Source organism: Onthophagus taurus, chromosome 1 (assembly GCF_036711975.1).
Source record: "Onthophagus taurus isolate NC chromosome 1, IU_Otau_3.0, whole genome shotgun sequence".
NCBI lineage: Eukaryota > Metazoa > Arthropoda > Insecta > Coleoptera > Scarabaeidae > Onthophagus > Onthophagus taurus.
Genome location: NC_091966.1, coordinates 42542874 through 42563780, shown reverse-complemented (window position 1 = coordinate 42563780; position 20907 = coordinate 42542874). Strand labels below are relative to the sequence as shown.

General features: G+C 32.6%; 2 protein-coding genes across 2 annotated transcripts; one reads left to right on the top strand and one right to left on the bottom strand.

Moving 5' to 3' along the window:
• The first annotated feature begins 2714 nt into the window (after positions 1–2714).
• LOC111421185 (small ribonucleoprotein particle U1 subunit 70K) lies at positions 2715–20124 on the top strand. The gene is made up of 8 exons (XM_023054330.2): positions 2715–2997; positions 3056–3238; positions 11114–11176; positions 11234–11315; positions 12371–12472; positions 12542–12914; positions 12977–13158; positions 19710–20124. Exons 1-8 carry the CDS (start codon positions 2854–2856, stop codon positions 19856–19858), a joined length of 1278 nt encoding a protein of 425 aa, XP_022910098.2. The 5' UTR covers positions 2715–2853; the 3' UTR covers positions 19859–20124.
• LOC111421186 (EEF1A lysine methyltransferase 2) lies at positions 20120–20851 on the bottom strand. Its single transcript, XM_023054331.2, has one exon. The coding sequence runs from the start codon at positions 20773–20775 to the stop codon at positions 20125–20127; it is 651 nt and encodes a 216-aa protein (XP_022910099.2). The 5' UTR covers positions 20776–20851; the 3' UTR covers positions 20120–20124.
• Between the last annotated feature and the right edge of the window lie 56 nt (positions 20852–20907).

The following is a 20907-nucleotide window of genomic DNA, read 5'->3' as shown; positions in this document are numbered from 1 at the left end:
ATTAATTACTAATTGGTGATATTTCCACAGGGATCCTTCAAGAAATAAATTTTATAGCGAATTTTGAAAGTTATCGATGAAAATTGCAACATTGAAAATTTTATCAAAACTTCAAATATTATTTTCTCAAAAACTGAAAGTTATTTTTCAAAACGGGTTGGATCATTGGGAAGAGAACACTTTTATTAACATTTTGGGAAATTTTCATACTCATATTCCAAGAACTGGATTTTATATGAATTTTTAAATATTAATCGGCGAAAATTGCAAAATTCGAAAAAAATGTCGATCATTTCAAAAATTTATTTCTCAAAAACTAAAAGTGATTTTTCAAAACGGCTTTTTGCATTAAAGTGAAGATACTTTAAGTAATAATTGGTGATATTTCCACAAAGATCCTTCAAGAAATAAATTTGATAGCGAATTTTGAATGTTATCGATGAAAATTGCAACATCGAAAATTTTATCAAAACTTCAAATATTGTTTTCTCAAAAACTAAAAGTTATTTTTCAAAATGGGTTGGTTCATTGGAAAGAAGACACTTTTATTAACACTTTGGGAAATTTTCATACTCATATTCCAAGAAATCGATTTAATACGAATTTTTAAAACTTAATCGGCGAAAATTGCAAAATTCGAAAAAATTATCGATTATTTCAAAAATTTATTTCTCAAAAACTAAAAGTGGTTTTTCAAAACGACTTTTTGCGTTTAAAAGAGGATGCTTTAATTAATAATAGGTGATATTTCCACAAGGATTCTTCAAGAAATGAATTTTATAGCGAATTTTGAAAGTTATCGGTGAAAATTATAACATCGAAAATTTTATCAAAACTTCAAATATTGTTTTCTCAAAAACTAAAAGATATTTTTCAAAACGTGTTGGCTCATTGGAAAGAGCACACCTTTATTAACATTTTGGAAAATTTTCATATTCATATTTCAAGAAATCGATTTTATACGAATTTTTAAAACTTCGTCGGCGAAAATTGCAAAATTCGAAAAGATTGTCGATCATTTCAAAAATGTATTTCTCAAGAACTAAAAGTGATTTTTCAAAGCGGCTTTTTGCATTAAAAAGAGGACACTTTAATTAATGATTGGTGATATTTCCACAAGGATCCTTCAAGAAATGAGTTTTATAGCGAATTTTTAAAGTTATCGATGAAAATTGCAACATCGAAAATTTTTCCAAAACTTCAAATATTGTTTTCTCAAAAACTAAAAGTTATTTTTCAAAACGGGTTAGTTCATTGGAAAGAGGACACTCTTATTAACACTTTGGGAAATTTTCATACTCATATTCCAAGAAATAGATTTTATACGAATTTTTAAAACTTAATCGGCGAAAATTGCAAAATTCGTAAAAATTGTCGATCATATCAAAAATGTATTTTTCAAGAACTAAAAGTGATTTTTCAAAACGGCTTTTTGCATTAAAAAGAGAATACTTTAATTAATAATTGGTGATATTGCCACAAGGGTCCTTCAAGAAATAAATTTTATAACGAATTTTGAATGTAAACCTAAAAGAGATACTAATTTCTGTGAATGGTGGAGTACTAAGTAATAGGTTTTTAATATCCGGCTTTGGTAACTATCCGGTATCCCACCGGTTTTAAAAAATTGCCGGATATCCGTTCTACCACTAGTTATTAGACATTCACAGTTGGAATGACATCGATTCTTAGTTACGAGGAAACTTTAAAAATTGAGAAGCTAGTTGACTCGGGCTAACTGTGGGCCTTTCAAATAGGAATTCTATTTAACGCTCACGGACATCTTTACAGCGTAAATATCTGATATAACTAATCTGACGTAGACGGAAAGTTTCTTACACATGAAGCAAAGGAAATACACAACCAAAAGTTGTTTATTGTGGATTCTGGAGCGTCTAGCCACATGGTCAATCATGGCAGTTTGTTGCAAAATTTGGAAAAGAACACAACAAAGGTTGATATCGCAAAGATGATTAAATCAGAGTGTTTGGGGTCAATAGAAGGAGAAACTTGTATTTTGGAAAGAACATTATTTGTACCAGAGCTGAGTAAAAACCTGTTATCAGTAAATGCCATAACAGAAAAAGGAGGTGAGGTCACATTTAAGAACAAGAAGGTGTACATAACCATAGATAACAAAGTAGTATTAGTAGTAGTGCTCACTTGGATAGAATTGATGCTTTCTTGTAGTTTCGCTGACATGGTCGCATTTCTGTATATGTTGTGTAGAGTTGTTTATTATCTTTGTCAGTTGTTTTCTCCTCAGAATCCAAAGGACATTCTTATAAATTATCAGTACAAGATTGTGGAGATAAACTCCTACTTGTCTGGGGTAGTTGTATTATTCCATCTGACATCTTCACTTTCATAAATGGTTTTTAGTCTTCAAACATCACGCCAATTGAAGGCTAAATACTAGAATAACCTTGATTCTAGAATAATTCTTGATCATACTATACTAATTAAACTGTTAAATTCTTTCTAATTTAACTCTTAATTCGTCTGTTAAACTTAAAAATTATTGACAGTATCTTTACAATCAAACTAAACAATTTTTGACAAATATCTAATTACATCATCATTTATATAAGAAATATATTATAATAATACATTATAATAATTAAATTTTTTAATAATTTATGTTTTTTATTGATTCAATAACTATTTGGGTTGGTACCACTCCACCGTAAAGTTAGCCACCTAATAATCCACGCCAAGAAAGTGACGTGCTTCGTTCGCCACAAAAGTCGCCATATTGCTTACAAACACGTTCCCGATTTCCTTCTCCGACTTACATAACGTTTCCCAGCGCAAGTTTTTCACGGTTTCTCCCGTTTAATGTCTTAAAAAGCCATGACGCAATTCCTCCCGCCGAATTTGCTGGCTCTTTTCGCCCCGAGGGATCCAATTCCTTATTTGCCACCAGCCAGTAAATTACCTCACGAAAAAAAGAACAGGGGATATGTCGGAATTGGGGCGTTCTTATCGGAATTCGAGGTAAGTAATTTAATTTACTCGTCCAACATTAATTAATTAATATTATTTTATTGATTAGGATCCTAAAGATACTCCACCACCGACTCGAGTTGAAACCAGAGAGGAAAGGTTGGAACGTAGAAGGAGGGAACGAGCCGAGCAAGTCGCTTACAAATTGGAGCAAGAAATTGCGGTTTGGGATCCTAATTCCCAACCGAATATGACCGTTGATCCATTTAAGACGTTATTTGTCGCTAGAATTGTAAGAATCAAAATTATTGATTAAGATTTAAACACCTGGTTTGTTCACATGCTTTCTTATTAATGCTAAAGATTGCGTGTATGTAAACCCAGGAAAATTGAATATTACTTGTCGATATTCATCTTTATCGTATTTAGTTGCTTTAAAGATTGCAAAGCGAGTAAACATTTTTGTTTTGTTGGTTGGGAAAAATTCAAGAATCATCATGTGGATTAAAAATCGGCAATTTTTTTTAATAAATGTGAAATGGCACAAAAAAACAGGTTAAAAATAAAATGAAAGTGTGGAAAAGTATAGAACATATCGAAAAATCACATTAAAATTTTGATGTGATGTCATAAGCAATGTTAACCATGCTTTTTTTTATTAAACCCAAAGAAATTATGTATATAAGAGCAGTTGTGAGCACTCTTGAATGTTAAGTATTATTTTAGGTTTTAAAATTCATTATAAACAGTAATTGAAAGTTTTTGTTGCACCCTCATAAAACTAAAGAAAGGATATGTGATGTAGATACTTGCTTTGAGATGCATTAAGATTATTATTATTATTTTAAGAAATGAAAATTAGTAATTTGGGATTGTTAGGCTTTTTAATATGTATTCAAAGTTAAAGATTAATGTATAGCTAATATATACAAAATGAATGTACATTAAAAAATATTTTAACATATAGGATTTTACAAGGCCACTTAAAAATTTTTTTTGGTGCAATGAGACCATCAGGAGGATTTTGTAATAATCTGACTGCAAGACAATTTGATATAGTGGCGTATATAGCCGAATATATTGTAAAAAAAGAAATTTAAACCCAATTATCATGCAAACTTAAGTTTAAGAATAATAGAAGGAGTCAATGATGCATTAATGTTGCAGGTGCAAAAAACATACTGTGTTTTAACAATGCCATCAGAACTGGTATTAAAAATTTCCTCAATTAAATATTGAAAAATCTATAGGGGAATATAAAAGACAAAACATGTTGTTCAAAACCCATAACATACATCTAAAATTAACCAATACAATTTTGTCAAATATGCCTCATAATATCAATTGGTAGTTAATTAGTTTAACAATAATTCATTTTTTATTGTAATTTTATATACATATGAAATTTGGATGTTCTTTGGATATGCCACTGGATAAAGTCTGATCAATTTCATGTAAATTGTACACGCCACTGTCGCTAGGAGCAAGGTTAATTTTGTTTCCAAACAAATGCTCTTGCATTGGCTTCTATATATACAATTTCCTTGGTTTATTTTATAGCCACACACAAAATCAATCTGATAAACTTAAAAGTAAAGTTATTTTCACTAAACTAGGTGAGATTACAACGAATATTTACGGATGAAACACCCTTGTTTTTCTTAGGCTTTCGATGCATAACGACTTACTATTTGTCGTTAGATAGACTGTGTATCAATAGACTCTGTGTTAATACTAGAACTAACACTAGACCGAAAACTAGAAACATTCGGATTTAGCCTCACGTCTCTCAAGACGGTTAAACCCGAATGATTCTAGTTTTAGGTCTTGTGTTAGTTCTAGTGTTAGTGTAAAACTAGAACTAGCACTAGACCTAAAACTAGAAAGTATTCTAGGTCTAGTTTTAGTGAAATCAAAATATGCAACATAGTGATATCTTACGCTAATTACCGCTACCGCCCACTGTCACTAGAACTAGAAACATTCAGGTTTAGCCCTCTTAAGAGACACACAGCTAAACCCGAATGTTTCTAATTCTGGGTGTAGTGTTAGTTCTACTTTTCTTTCATTAAAAATGTACCATAATCTACCGCTAAACAACATTTAAAACTAGATGTGAAGGAAATTATTTTATATAAAACTTCTTACTTGCTCGTTTTTAAATGTTCATTGGTACTGGTTTCGACTTTTAAGTCATCATCAGCCAAATTCTGTGTAAGTGGAAACAAAAAATCATCACATCAAATAGACTAAATTAACAGATCGTTATAAAAATATAACTTACGTCAAAATTTAAAACTAGAACTAACACTACACCTAGAACTAGAAAAATATCGGATCTAGTGTTAGTTCTAGTTTTAGTGCAATAAAAATATGCAACATAGTAATATCTTATGCTAACTAGTGCTACATATCGCTGTCACTAAAACTAACATTAGATCTAGAACTAGAAACATTCGGGTTTAGCCGCACGTATCTCAGGGCGGCTAAACCCGAATGATTCTATTTCTAGGTCTTGTTTTAGTTGTAGTGATAGTGCTAGTGTAAAACTAGAACTATCACTAGAACTAAAAACATTCAAGGTTAAAATTTTTTATTCTCTTTTTTGTTTTTTGAAAGAAATGTATTGGTTTTTAATAAAGAATACATCATGAAATAACACCATGAAGTTGTCCATTTGTCGATTATATGACAACTAACTTCAGGTTTAAAATGTAAACCTCACTTTTACCATATTTGTAATCTTCATTAAAAAAACCTTTAAAATGAGTACAAACACGACAAATTTATCTTCAATATTAATGAAGTTATGCTCAACTTCCGGTTAGAAATGTCAACGTCTTTTATGACATATGTATTTGTAATCGTCGTGAAAAAATTCTGGAAAATCAGTCCAAACATGATACGTTTAATTCCAACATTACTCTAGATATAAGGAACTTCCGGTTTGAAATGTCTACGTCATTTTGATATATTCTTAATTTTTATAAAATGTCTTCAAATTTGTCACAAAAACGAAAATATGTTAAAAAAAATCAATAATTAAGGTTGGTATTAATATTTAAAAATTAAATTGCTAACTTCGGGTTTAATGTTTTTTATTCTAACTTTTTTGTATGTTGTGATAACTCCGTCATATTTGGACTCATTTTAAAGGTTTTTTAATAAAGAATACATCATGAAATAACACCATGAAGTTGTGCATTGATCTATTATATGACAACTAACTTCAGGTTTAAAATTTCAACCTCAATTTTGATATATTTGTAATCTTCGTATTATATTTTCAATATTAATAAAGTTATGGTCAACTTCCGGTTAGAAATGTCAACGTCAATTTTTTTAACATATTTGTAATTAGATATCGTGAAGATATCTAATTTATAGATGGTAAACAACAACATTTTAGTCGTTGTGCGTCGAAAACCTAAGAAATATGTGTATTTTACTCGAAAATATGCGTTTTAACCAAATGTGCTGCGAAAATATACAATTTTCAATCTCGAAACTTTAGGAGGACGTAGTACTTGCCAAAATAACACAAGTTTTTTTATATAAGCATAGGGTCGCAACTCTTTTGTTTTCAAGCTATGACCTGTCAAAGGTGAGCCAAAAATTTACATTTTATCTTCTATTTTGGGTATAAGTAAAACGTAGAATTTGATATTTTGTATGTATGTAGTACAGGTTAATATCTTATTTTCAACGATACCTTTAACTTTCTTAGCGCCCTCTATGGGCATGAAATTCATAACCCTTTTGATTTTTTTATTACAACTTTTTAACGCGATGGAATATTAACATAAAAACATATAGGTTGTAAAGCTTATTCATTATTGGTACTTTTTTGCCTCCTTCGTTTTTTTCCTCAAAGATAATAGTTTTAGCGTAAAAAAATAAAGTTTCTCCATTAAAAACTGAACCACCCTGTATAGTTAGCACGGTCAATGATATCACATTGAAACTTTAAAGTGATTTTTCAGTAAGTTTTACACTTTTCCGCACTTTTTTTTTGTTTATAACGGCTTACTTAAGTGATTTCCCGTCGATTAAAAAGAAAATTGGCGATTTTTAAGCGACATGATTATTCTTGAATTATACCAAATAAAGTTTAATAGACTGTCTAATTATCATATATAATATATTATATTTATACTGACTCCAAACAATTTCGTTGCTATAGTAGACGCCACGAGAGCTGACAGTAAATCATCGTTTTCCGCTCTTACAAATGCCATACGTAGTTCACAAACCGCTAGAGAGTAATGTGTGTTAAAAAGAGATAGCATTCGTTTAATATGTCTCCTGTACAATTCAAATGGCCACGTCGAAAAAGTACGTCTGTTCTTCTAAGGGATGTAACTCTACAATTATAACCTCAAATCGAAACGTCTTGTGAGCGTTGTCATGAATCTGTTAGTGTTTTCACAAGCCGAAAATGTTTTCTTTGAAAGGAAAATCATTAAATAATATCTTTGACATATAACCTCCATTACTAACATTTAAATGTATGTGGTGAAATAATGTAAGTCGTACGTCCATATCTTGATTCATGCCATTTTTAAGCGATCTGTCACTGCCAGCTCTCGTGGTTTTTACTATAACCACAGTTGCTAAGATAAATTGCCAAAAAATGTCATTTGAAATGTCATCACTTAGTTTATTTTATTTTAAAGCGCCCTTCACACGATTAATATATATTGTCAATATCTAATTGTAAGTATTGACAATATTATTGAACGTGTGAGTAGAAAGATTGACATATTGTCAATATTAAAAATATTGATGGGATGGTTTGACGAAAACGAAAATATTTGGAGAACTTGGGACTGATTGTATGTCGAAATCCCCCCGTAAGATGGCATTAGGTCTATACTGAAATAATTTAATTAAACTAACAATTTTATTATTAATAGTGGGAATGATGAGAGACAGCAATAACAATTATTGCCAGTATCATTCTTTTAATTTAAAAAATATAGATTCCAATTCGTTTTATATGTTTAAATTTGCCGCTAACTTCAACTTTTAAAAGTTGAAGTTTGTTCAGAATGACAGATGAAAACGTCATTTTAAAGTGATTTTTCGGTAAGAGTATAATAAAGTAATAATGGTAGCATTAAATAATTAGATTATAATTAACATTATAGCATTGTTTCAGCTAACGTTATAACTGGTTGGAAGCTCGTCAGATGCAATCTCACATGTCATATGATGCAGTGATATTCAAATGTGGCGGAATTATTTGACAGGTGTAATTGCTTCTGAGGAATTTCCAACCAGTCGGAACGTTAATTGGAGAAACATAGTGGTTGAAAACCACTTTCTAAACAGTTATTTTGTGGTTGGAGCTTTTATATATAAACCCAATCCACCTGTGTTCTAGTGGTTCGGTTCTTAGCTGAATAATTCCAAAATATCCCCAACAGGTGGCGCCACATGCGTTCAATTTTTAGTACGAAGTTTTTGTTGCATTTCTACGAAGCTATTTTCTATGATTGACAGTCTGAGGGAGATATTGACAATCCTACGTTAGTATGATTATATTGCGTAATGATGAATTCAGACAGATATACTTTAATGGACGAAAGTGCTATTAACTCCCAGAATGGTTCATTAACACATGTTAAAGTCGCTAGATTTACAAAGTACCGCGCCAATATAATTACGCCAAAATTTCTTTCTTTCTCTCCTGGTACTCTGAAAAGTTGAAAGCCCTTCTTACTGCTATTTTTTCAACTCCAAAGGCAACAAGACGGCAATATTTTTGTAAATAAGTGGTGAGATGCAGTGACAAGTTGTCAAACCGGCATTTTGGCTCGAAAACAGGCGTCATGAACCGCGGTACTTTGTAAATCTAGGGACTTTAACACATGTAAACATAACATGACATCTTTGACAGCCAACGCAAAATTAAGTAGATTGTCAATAAATATTGTCTGAAGCAATTATAGTTTGTCAATATTTATTGGCCATATTGACAATATAATATTGATCGTGTGAAGGGCGCTTAACACTAATGGAAAATTGCATATATAGTAGAAACCACGAGAGCTGGCAGTGACTTGACGTTTAAAAATGGTATGAATTAAGATATGGACGTACGACTGAGATTATTTCACCACATACATTTAAATGTATGTTAGGTTAGTAATGGAGGTTATATGTCAAACATTGTCAAATTTAGGAGAGGTTAAGCAGCGAAAAATCGTTAATATTAATTTATAATAAAATTTATGTAATTATTTATTTATTTATCAAATACTTTAGAAGGTTACTTACAGGTCGCAAGGGATTAACCCTCTGTGTCCCGACGGTACTTTAAAGTACCGGTAATTTTAAACACTCATTTTAAACTGTAGTTATCTATTCGGCGCATTTAGAGCTGTCTGTACTTTCTACTATACAAGTGTATACAAGAAATAATCTGTATAAAAAACGTCGCAATCCGCACTGTAGGATTTTTAGGTACACTTTAAACTTATTCATCCCGATGTGAGGGTAGAAGTTTAGTGAAAAGTGGTGCTGTTGAATTTTGTTGTTCAAGAAGGTATTTCTTTGATAAATGGTTATTAGGTGTGATTATTACAGATCATTTTAAAAAGAAAACATTGAGCTTAAATTTAAAATAAGTCCCATTCCTTAATTTCAATAAACATGGTTTCTAAGAATTTTTAAATTAGCATCTTTTTTGACTCTTTTAAATGTAAGTGTTGTTTCAACATTTTTTTCTTAATATTTTTCCAATCCAACCCAACAATTATTATACATCATTTTAAAGAGAAAGCTTTGAGCTTTAATTTAAAATAAGTTTCATTCCTTAATTTCAATAAATACGGCTTCCAGGAATTTTTAAATTAGCATCTTTTTTGACACTTTTAGGTTATACGAAAATGTTAGTTTTAACTCAATACTCTTTTTCTCAATATTTTTTTAATTCAACCCATCGATTGTTATACATCGATTTAAACAGAAAGCTTTAAGCTTCAATTTAAAATAAGTTTCATTCCTTAATTTCAATAAATACGGCTTACAGGAATTTTTAAATTAGCATATTTTTAACATTTTTAGGTTATTCGAAAATGTAAGTTTTATTTCAACTTTTTTTTCTCTATATTTTTCCAATCCAACCCAACAATTATTATACATCATTTTAAAGAGAAAGCTTTGAGCTTTAATTTAAAATAAGTTTCATTCCTTAATTTCAATAAATACGGCTTCCAGGAATTTTTAAATTAGCATCTTTTTTGGCACTCTTAGGTTATACGAAAATGTAAGTTTTGTTTCAACATGTTTTTTGTCAATATTTTTCCAATCCAACCCAACAATTATTATACATCATTTTAAAAAGAAAGCTTTGAGCTTTAATTTAGAATAAGTCTCATTCTTTAATTTCAATAAATACGGCTTCCAGGAATTTTTAAATTAGCATCTTTTTTGACACTTTTAGGTTATACGAAAATGTTAGTTTTAACTCAATACTCTTTTTCTCAATATTTTTTTAATTCAACCCATTGATTGTTATACATCGATTTAAACAGAAAGCTTCAAGCTTCAATTTAAAATAAGTTTTATTTTTTAATTTCAATAAACACGGTTTCCAGGAATTTTTGAATTAGCATCTTTTTTAACACTTAAACTATGCGAAAATAGGGGGATTGCATATTTTGCTAAAATTTTATTCCAAAGGCCTTTACTGAGTGTATTTTGATAGCGTTTTAATTCTGTCTGATTCTGTCACAAAGTTTCAAAATGTTTGACTTCTTGGGACACAAAGGGTTAAGTAAGTTTTATTTAAACAGTTTAAACAGATTCATGACAACGCTCACAAGACATTGCGATTTCAGGTTATAATTATAGAGTTACATCCCTTAGAAGAACAGACGTACTTTTTCGACGTGGCTATTTGAATTGTACAACAGACATATTAAACTAATGCTATCTATTTCTAACACACATTACTCTCTAGCGGTTTGTGAATTTTAATTTACTACATATGGCATTTGTAAGAGCGGAAAACGATGATTTACTGCCAGCTCTCGTGGCGTCTACTATATTATGGTGATTTACTGTTAGCAACGAAAATGTTTGGAATCAGTATAAGCTCCGCCTATTTTTGTGACGTCAAGGTTTAGGTTGTCTATTAAGTTGGTTTTTTTTATTTCAGAATTATGACACATCGGAATCTAAATTGAGGAGAGAATTTGAAGTATACGGACCGATAAAAAAAGTAAAAATTTATTTGAATGCAATCGTTTCGTTTATATAATTATTTAAATCTTTTTAGATTGTGTTAATTCATAATACGATTAATGGTAAACCGAGGGGATATGCTTTTATTGAGTACGAACACGAGAGGGACATGCACTGTGAGTACCAAATTGAATCAGAACCCCCCACGTTCGTATTTTTTTGTGCGATAACCCTCCATCGACATTAAAAAGCATCAATAATAAAATATTTTAACCTTTTTTTTCGTTGTGGGTGGGAGGTAAGTAATTGAAGGTTAAAATATTCTTAGAATAAAAACTAAATAAGATGGGGATGGAACTAAAAGAGTAATTTGTTTTAATGTGATGGATATTCAGGGGTGTTTTTTTAGTTTATGTAGCCAGCAACTTCCGTAAATTAAAAAATTATAATACGAAACCTTTCATTAAGCGATGAAATTAATACAGCATTTTCTATTTTTTTTGTACAGTCCGAGCTGCAGGCAACTTAGTGCCGTTATCCCCATACTACCGCTTTTTGCTGGCTATATAGGTTTGTATGTGTGGTAAGAACCCTGCATACAAATATCTTTTGTTGTTTGTTGGGGTTTTTCAATTGAGTATTTTTTTATTGTCGAAAATGTAGCGAAAATCTTTTTCTAAATTCCGTTTCACTTAAAATTCTTTAACGAAACATTATTAATTCGAAATTATAATTTAATTAAAAAAACAAAGGGTTTGCGCGATCGTAAGTACTTGCGCACCAGGTAAACAAAAAAATTGCATAAAAAGGACCTACGGAAGTGTTCTCCTTCGAGTTTAATAAAGACTATTAGTTTTCCACTTTTTCAATTACGATGTGTTATTTTAACGTAAGTAAAACCCGGGTAGGTATATTTCAATTATACCTATTTTATTTCTTTTTTAATCTGTTTTTATGAGATTTGTTCCGATGTTCAGGTGACGCAGCAGCAATGGACAATTTCTTACTTGTTAAAGCTAATTTTCTCTCAATCGAAAAAAATCCTATATCGTTGTTTAAAACATCTTATTTGTCACGGAATATCATTCAATTTATTATTGTGTCGGCTTTAATCGATCGTTTCTGCCAGCTTAATTTCATTAATTTAATTTTTCGCGAAGCTGACACATCCAAAAATTTTTTTTCTTATCGTTGAGGATGTAAACTGAGAAATGTGCAATGTTATTTACAGCTGCATACAAACATGCAGACGGTAAGAAAATTGATGGTCGTCGCGTTTTGGTCGATGTTGAACGAGCTAGGACTGTCAAAGGATGGTTACCTCGAAGACTTGGTAAGTTCTAAATCACATCAAAATAATTCCTTCAAAAAATATTACACCCCCAATCATTTTTTTTTTTAGGTGGTGGTCTTGGTGGTACAAGAAGAGGAGGTCCCGACGTTAACATAAAACATTCGGGTCGCGAAGACAACGAAAGAGAACGCGAACGTTACCGATTAGAACGGGAACGAGAAGAACGCGGAGGTGGAGCTTTGGGTGGTGGTGGTGGTGGAGGAGGAGGAGGCGGAGGTGGTGGCGGAAGAGATCGTGAACGCGACCGAAACGATCGCCTCGCGAATTACGAACGACGACGATCGCGATCTCGCGAAAGAAGGAAACGATCTTCTCGATCGAGGTCACCGCGTAGAGAAAAGAGACGTAGAAGTCGCGAACGCGTGCGTGATTCGGAAGTTGAGGAGGTTGAAAGGCCACCGAGGGAAAAAGAACGCGAAAGGTTAAAAAAATCATTTTAATTAAATTCGAATTAAATAAAAACTTTTTTTTTTTATTATATAGAGAGAGGGATCGTGATAGGGAGAGGAAAAGGAGGCGATCTAAATCGAGGGATCGCGAAAGAGAACGGGAAAGGAAACGAGAACGTAGGGAACGACGTGAAAGGGAAAGAGGTGGTGAACGATTGGAGTACATTAAAACGGATGATGGGGGTGAAATTCGTATTAAAGAGGAACCCCTTGATGGTAAATTTTAATTTTATTATTGTTTATTTGCAGTATAATGCTTATATATGTATATTGTAGCATTTAGTACACTATATTACAGCTACTTACCATATTCCCATATTCCTTTTAGCCCATTGCCTGCTCCTCTTCCAAATTTCGTCTGTCCATAAAGGCGGCAACTTTAAGGACTGGTAAACCCGTTGTTTTTCCCTTATCCAAAAAATGACGTCAGTAGGACCACTATGTCTTACCACGTGCTACACTCACAAGGGAAGTATCAGAACTGTCCCTCACCGATTTTGTTGAAATTTGGTACAGCGATAGTATGGCCAAAAATAAGGTTTACGTATTTTTTTATACGTGCTAATAAAGCCCCTGGGGCGAGTTATAAGGGTTGGAAATCGGGGCGAAATATATACATTCGCTTATAGGCTGAAAACGAAAGTAGCTATCGAAATGTGGTAAATGTAAACTGATATTCATTTTCAAAGAGCTTTTCATTGATGTATCACACATATATCTGAGGGCTTCAGGGGGTAAACTACCCCTAGTTTTTTGGAATATTTTTAAAACTACCCTGTCGATTTTGGCGATGTTATGTGTCCTTATAGTACGTTTAAAAATAGCAATGACTTGTTTTTTCTTATTTGCCTCTGACTATCCCCTGCAAAGTTACGGGGTATGATAGATAACCCCTTTCCTTAAGAATAATGTGATAAACTATTACACTGTTGAACAATATTTGGAAGAAAAGCATAAATTAGATGTAAATTAAGATTTACGCAGTAAAATAAACCCTATACGACATTTAGGGGTGGCTGGGATTAACTACCCTAACCACCCCAAAAATTAAATTTTTTTGCAAAAAAATCGATTTTGGTGCAATTTACGACGATGATTTTTTATACGTTAGGTAGTACTTTTGAAAGAACTTACAAGGGTTAGAAGTTTGGGGTAGAAAATATATTTTATTAAATACATTTACCACATTTCGATAGCTATTTTCGTTTTCAGCCTATAAGCGAATATACATATTTCGCCCCGATTTCCAACCCTTATAACTCGCCCCAGGGGCTTTATTAGCACGTATAAAAAAATACGTAAACCTTATTTTTGGCCATACTATCGCTGTACCAAATTTCAACAAAATCGGTGAGGGACAGTTCTGATACTTCCCTTGTCAGTCAGCTCTGGTTGCTTTCAAGTTTGAAATTTATATTTATATACTCATGATCTATATAATATTTTATTTTTACGGGTTGGAGATACTTATCAAGCTTCTTCCCTGTACACGATTTGTGGAAAATATATCTGACAAGATTCCCTGGGAGATGATTTTTAGTGCGACCAGATGTTAACATGCTACTCTTCGCATGACGCCAAGTGGATTCGATGGCGTTGCTTGGTGTGCGCGCCAGTTTCTGGATCCTTAAAATTAATGGAATTATTTACTGTAAGGTGTACATACCCGTGTCTCTCCAAACAATCATAAGCTTTCCAATAGTCTGAAATAATGGTGGTACCGGGAAGTATCCACTTTTCAATTAATGGATTCAGGGTATCTGCCGCCTATCTTCCACGAAAACGCGACCCGTTCCGCGTTCATATCCGCCAAACTGACCTTCAACACTGTGTCCTTGATGGTATTTTCTTCTACCAAATTTGCTTTCGTCTATCTCGATAATAAAACCCGGACCACCTAACCTTTCTGGGTACAACAGATATTTATCCAGGACTACCTCTCGACAGAACAACGCCCGATCAACAGCTATCTGCAAGAACTTGTCGGTAATTTTCGTAATGAGGTTAAGGTTTGCCTTTCCCAGCCAAAGAAACACGAACCCTAAAATTTGCCATATATCTAATTTAGAATATACAAAAAAAGTGCCTTTTTGAAACGATAAAACCTTATCATTGTATACCCACATGTACAGGGTGTCCAAATTTCGATGGGTTTGCAGGGTATCTCAGTTATTATGAAAGATAGAAAGTTGCGGCTTTCGCGAACCTGAGCTACTTTTTTGTGAAACTTACAAATATATACATGGATTGTTTCAAAATTTACGATTTTCAGACACCTCCTGTATCTCGGCTATCCGGAAACACAAAAACGGGTGCTAATAGATTTTTTCATGTAGAATCCAATGGTGCACGTAGAATTTTTCTAGTCATCACGGTTTTTGAGTTATAAAGAGTTAAGTATTTTAGAAGTTGAGTATTTAGTATTTGAGTTGTGTTTATAACTCAAAAACCGTGATGACTAGAACAATTCTACGTGCACCATTGGATTCCACGTGAAAAAAATCTATTAGAACCCATTTTTACTTGTTTACTAAGTTTCCGGATAGCCGAGCTACAGAAGGTGTCTGAAAATCGTAAATTTCAAATACTCCCTGTATATCAAAAATCAAAAGGGCTATGAAAATTTGGTTTGCGCCATTGTAAGTTTCACAAAAAAGTAGCTCATGTTCGCGAAAGCCGCAACATTCTATCTTTCATAATAACTGAGATACCCTGCAAACCCATCGAAATTTGGACACCCTGTACACCCATCAAGTGCATTACTGTAATTTTGTAATACGTCGCATTGGAGACACTTATACTCACTCTTCTTGGGGATGAACCCCATTCCCTCAGGCGGTTAACTAATTCATCTCCTTTCAAAGAATGGAGATCTAACAAATTAACCTTATCAATCCAAAAGAATAAAAATTAATATTTAAAATTATGGTAAACAAATCCAACTTACCGCAGCCATGTGTTATTCAGTACGGTTAACCATACAGTTAAAGAAGAAGAATTTTGGGAATTATTTCGCAAGAAATATGATAAGTTCGCCAAAAATAGAATCACAGGAAATAGGTAAAGTTTGCAAGAAACTCTAGCTCGTGTGATATCAGCAAATTATCGTTTTTTGATTGATCAGTTGTTTGACATAACTTAAGTAGGCTTGGCGCACACAGTCGATTTTTAATTAATTGGCCAATAGTTTAGTGGATGGACATAAATTCATTAAATTTAATGTAGGTACACAACACAACTGCATATAAATTGAGTCGGTTATAAAGTGATAATGCATCGAGATTTTAAACCAATCAGACTAAATGTTTCATCAATAAACAATCAATTAGACTATGTCTATTGTCACACAGTCTATCTAACGACAGGTCGACTTAGTCGTTATGCAATCTAATTTATTTCAGAATTCTGTATGGAAATTAGATTTTGAGTTAGGTTAATTAACATTTAAACTCTCTAAATGTCGGGTTGAGTTCGGAGCAGGAGGTGGGTTGTAAATTCCGGGTTGCGTTGGGTTGGGTCTGTTAAAAAAGAAACGTTACATTCGGATCTATCTAATTTATTACAATCACAGAGTGTATTGATTGATCTATTTCGCACAGAGTCTATTGACACACAGTTAGGTATTTCATCCGAAAATATATGTTGTAATCTCAACAAGTTTAGTGAAAATAACTGCACAGGGTGGGCCAAATTGTACACTTTTAAAGGGAAACTCCTCTTTCTATAAGAGATAGAGGTAGAATGATATCAGTGTTTGAGGCTCGATTTTTATAAGAAACTTAATGGCGAAAAGCCGTGTTTTTTCAAAAAAGGGTATTTTCGAAAAGTCGTCTTAACATTTTTCTTATTAATATATCTTTCTTTCTGTGAAAACATTTCTAAAGCAACTTTTTATATAGAATTCGATGGGATAAGTTAGCTTGCCCTCAAAGCAATATTTTAGTACTTATTGACATAAAAATGATTTTTTTTTAAATGGAACACCCTATATATTTTTATAAATTCGACGAGAGCATTAAATTTCCTTTCCAAAAATAAAACACATTTGATATCTCGTTCAAGTCATCTTTGAAATATACGACTTTTAAACTTTTAAGATTTTCAATTGCTAACTAGTACGCTAGTGGGCTTTGACGGCGTTTCGATAAAACAAATGCATTGTTTACGAGTATCTATCTGTCAAATTTTGATTCAAGTTGTAAGTGTTAGTGCTTATCGTTAGAGTATTACTTAGTTGTCATCAACTTTCAAAATAATATCATATAAAAATTATGAAAAATGGGAAAATTGGTTTGAGATTGCAGGAAATTTATATCATGAACGATATCCAGAGAGACGGCAACCTTTTAATGATATTTTTAGAAGATTGTGATATAATCTACAAACTAGCGCCCAATTCGAAAAGAAAAGATCAAAAACTTATATACCGAATGAAGACGGGGAATTAGAAGTAGTAGTTTTAGGGGCAATGAAAAATAATCCATAGATATCAAAGCGGAAGAACCAAAGCTAGGCGAATTTTGAAAAAATTCAGTTTTAAGTCATACAGAACTAGCAAAGTCCATTACCTCAGACCACGAGATCTTGAACAGCGCATGAATTTTTGACAATGGCTCTTGGGAAAATGTGACGAGGCACGCAATTTTTCTTTAAATTGTATTTGGACAAATGAATCATATATGAGTAGCGCTGGTGCACAGCACAAATAAAATATTTGAACATATTTAGGCAACAAATCGAACCTGTTGCTGACGATTTACCTCTAGCGCAACTGCGAAATGTTTTTTTTCAACATGATGGTGCACCGTCTCACAATGCTGCTATTATCACCAATTTTTTGATCGCAGATTTTGGTGTTTGTTGGTCACCGGTCCTATAACACCTATCGATTTTTTCCTTTGGGGAAGATTGAAAGATGTTATCTATAAACAGCTAATAAATTCCCAACAGCAATTATAAGCCGCAGTTGTGAACGTTTTTGCAACACTTATGCTGGAAAGGAAAATTTATTAATAAGAAAAAAGTTAACTCTTAACAAGATAGCCACGTCGTCGGCGTAACCAACTGTGAAGAGATATTTATTATTTAACTCACGAATGAGATCATCAACTATTAAGCACCAGAGAACCGGTGAGAGTACCCCACCTTGTGGGCAACCCTGAACCACAGCTCTCTGTACTATGTGTCCTTTCGCCTTAGCCTGAATAACTCTGCTTGCTAGCATTGTTTTTATCCAGCCCGTGATGACCAATGGCACTCTTCGGGATTCCAGTGCCTGTGTGTGTTAATGCTACTAAAGGTGGTTTTGTCAAACGCTCCCTCTATATCAAGGAAAGTTCCCAGAATAGACTCTTTCGAATCAAGTGCTTGCTCGATGCGCCCCATTACCATGTGTAGGACGCTATCCACAGATTTACCTTTGATATAAGCATGTTGGTGCAAGTGCAAAAGAAACGCTTCTCTCTAATGTAATGTTCACATAGTCATTCAAGCATCTTTAAAAGAAATGATGAGAGACTAATTGGTCGAAAGGCTTTAGGGTCCTTTTTTCCATTCTTTAGTATAAAGGTTACTGTAACCTTCCTCCAGCTGATGGGAACGTAATTAAAGGCTATAAGCAGGCTTTAAAAACTCTCATCAAGTGTATTTTCATATCCTCTAGGCTCCATTGAAGAACTACCGACGGCCCACTCTACCAACTCATTCCGTACAACCTGGTTGGCTATCTGCCAGTCCTGGCTGATAGGAGAGTTGTTAAATTCCACTTGGTGCAGAAGAAAAACCTTGCAAAGAACTTGGAAAATGAACATCCATTAGTAAATGCAACGATTCTTTTAGATCCTTGGCAAAACTGCCATCACTTTTTGAGAATATCACAACTGTGGTTTTGGCCGCGAGATAGTATTTTCTTTAGGCGTGAGGGCTCGGCAGCGCTCTTCACAAAAACCTCTCCAAGCTTATCGTTTCTTTTGTCGTACTAAACGTTTGAACTCTGACTGGTGAAGAAGGTCTAGTCAGAATTCGGTCTAGTTTGTTTTGCTTTATTCTGCAAGTGACCCTCAGTGAATATAGATCAGGAGTCCACCAAGGTGTAGTCCTCTCTCTCTCCTCCACAATTCTCCCAGGACATGCACTGTGGAAGGCCTGAGTTAGTGTGCCACGAAGGGCATCTGGAAAATCTCGCAATTGCTCATTTAGACAGCTTGCAAAAATCGTATCTAACACTAACCTTTTCAAAATTCGTCATTAGTTCGAATTCTTAATTCCTATAATCAGAGCTTCAATTATGTATCTCTCTTTGACGTTTTTTACGCTCGTTTAGAGAATGTGTACTAAGCAACGTTTATGGCACAATTTTTAAATTAATTTTCGTTATTATGAGGATATTTTGTTGGGGATATCTATTGTAATTCACTTTAATTGAAACTCCTATTCCTACACTGTGTTAAATTTTTCCATTCCCAACCACAAAACAATATAGTTTCAAATTTCCACGTCACCTTTCTTCATGAATTCAATTAAATTTAAAAAAAGCATTAATTTGTTAATCTCGCTTTAAACACAAAAAAATTTTTTTTAATGCGATTACATTTGATGCTAAATTAATTTTATCTAAATATGATATGGAAGCAACAGGGCCATTTGTCTTTAAGTATTGCTTACTTGGTAGTATACGCTTCATACATTTTTTTTTATTCATTAATTTTTACTATAAGAATACAATTTTAGAGTTCAACTAATAATTACATATTAATTTTTATTTTTAGATTATCCAGATTACACTCAATATCAAACGACAACCGCTTACGACGACACAAACGTAAAATACGAAGAGGACGAAAAGAAATTTGAACCCGACAATTCAAACGGAAATAGTCGTCATTATGATGATTATGAAGAAGGGGAAGCGTATTAAGTGATTGATATCTATATTAGAAAATAGTAAAATATATATATATTAAAAATAAGATTATCTTAAATGATAGATGTTTGATAAATTGTGTTAATTTCATTTTATTATATATACAAATAGTAATAATTAATAATTGTATTGTTACAATTAGATTGGATTAGATGTAGCCCCATTTACAAATTGACTTTTGTATGTTTCTCCTTTTTTCACAATAATTTTTGGAATGTATTTAATCTTAAGGATTGTAATAAAGTTATTCAATAATTAAATTAATCAAATTTTATTTTTTTAAATACAACAGAAGAAACTACATTTCCCACTTTTCCCCCAAACTTAAATTGTGGTGTTGGTATAACATTAAACACCTCAAAAAATTCTTTAAATTGCTCCACAACTTCACATTCAGTCCAATTGCAAGAATTCAAAATAAGTAATCCATTTTCCTTCAGTGATTTTGCCACATTTTTGATGTATTTGTTCCTATTAATTTTGGCGTTATCACTTAAACTAATCGCGTCGTAAGTTCCTTTATCAAAAACCACATCAAATTCTTCCAAATTTGTATTTTCCCCCAATAAATCGCAAACTGAGTATTTTATGTGGTTACATTCATACTTTTCCTTAACAGCTTCAGCTAAAGTGATTGCATGCTCTGAATAATCAACCCCATAAAGATTTGTGAAACCCTCATTATGAAGCTCAATCAACATCATTCCATTTCCGCATCCAACATCGACGATTTTATGCGATTTTGGAATGTTATTTTTTAATATCCACCTTAATACTCTATCAACAATGTCTTCACCAAACCAAATTTCACCCACATCACCATTATTCTTGTAATTTTCAATCTCTTTTTTATATAACTTGTCCCAATATTCTTGTGAACCTAATTCACTTTGTTCTAATTCTTCAAACATGATTATTATGGAAATTATTAAGAATAAAACTGATTAAAACAGGAATGCTTTTAACGTTTAAGGTTAGGTTAACTAAAAAGTGAGGTTAAAGTAACTGTCACATTTTGATTTTGACATAAATCATTTAAGTAA

Excerpts from the sequence above, each read along its gene's own strand:
- LOC111421185 (XM_023054330.2), top strand. The coding sequence starts at position 2,854 with ATGACGCAATTCCTCCCGCCGAATTTGCTGGCTCTTTTCGCCCCGAGG. Across the intron at positions 12,473-12,541 it reads ATGGTTACCTCGAAGACTTG|GTGGTGGTCTTGGTGGTACA; the intron begins GTAAGTTCTAAA and ends TTTTTTTTTTAG. Across the intron at positions 13,159-19,709 it reads TAAAGAGGAACCCCTTGATG|ATTATCCAGATTACACTCAA; the intron begins GTAAATTTTAAT and ends TTTTATTTTTAG.
- LOC111421186 (XM_023054331.2), bottom strand. The coding sequence starts at position 20,775 with ATGTTTGAAGAATTAGAACAAAGTGAATTAGGTTCACAAGAATATTGG.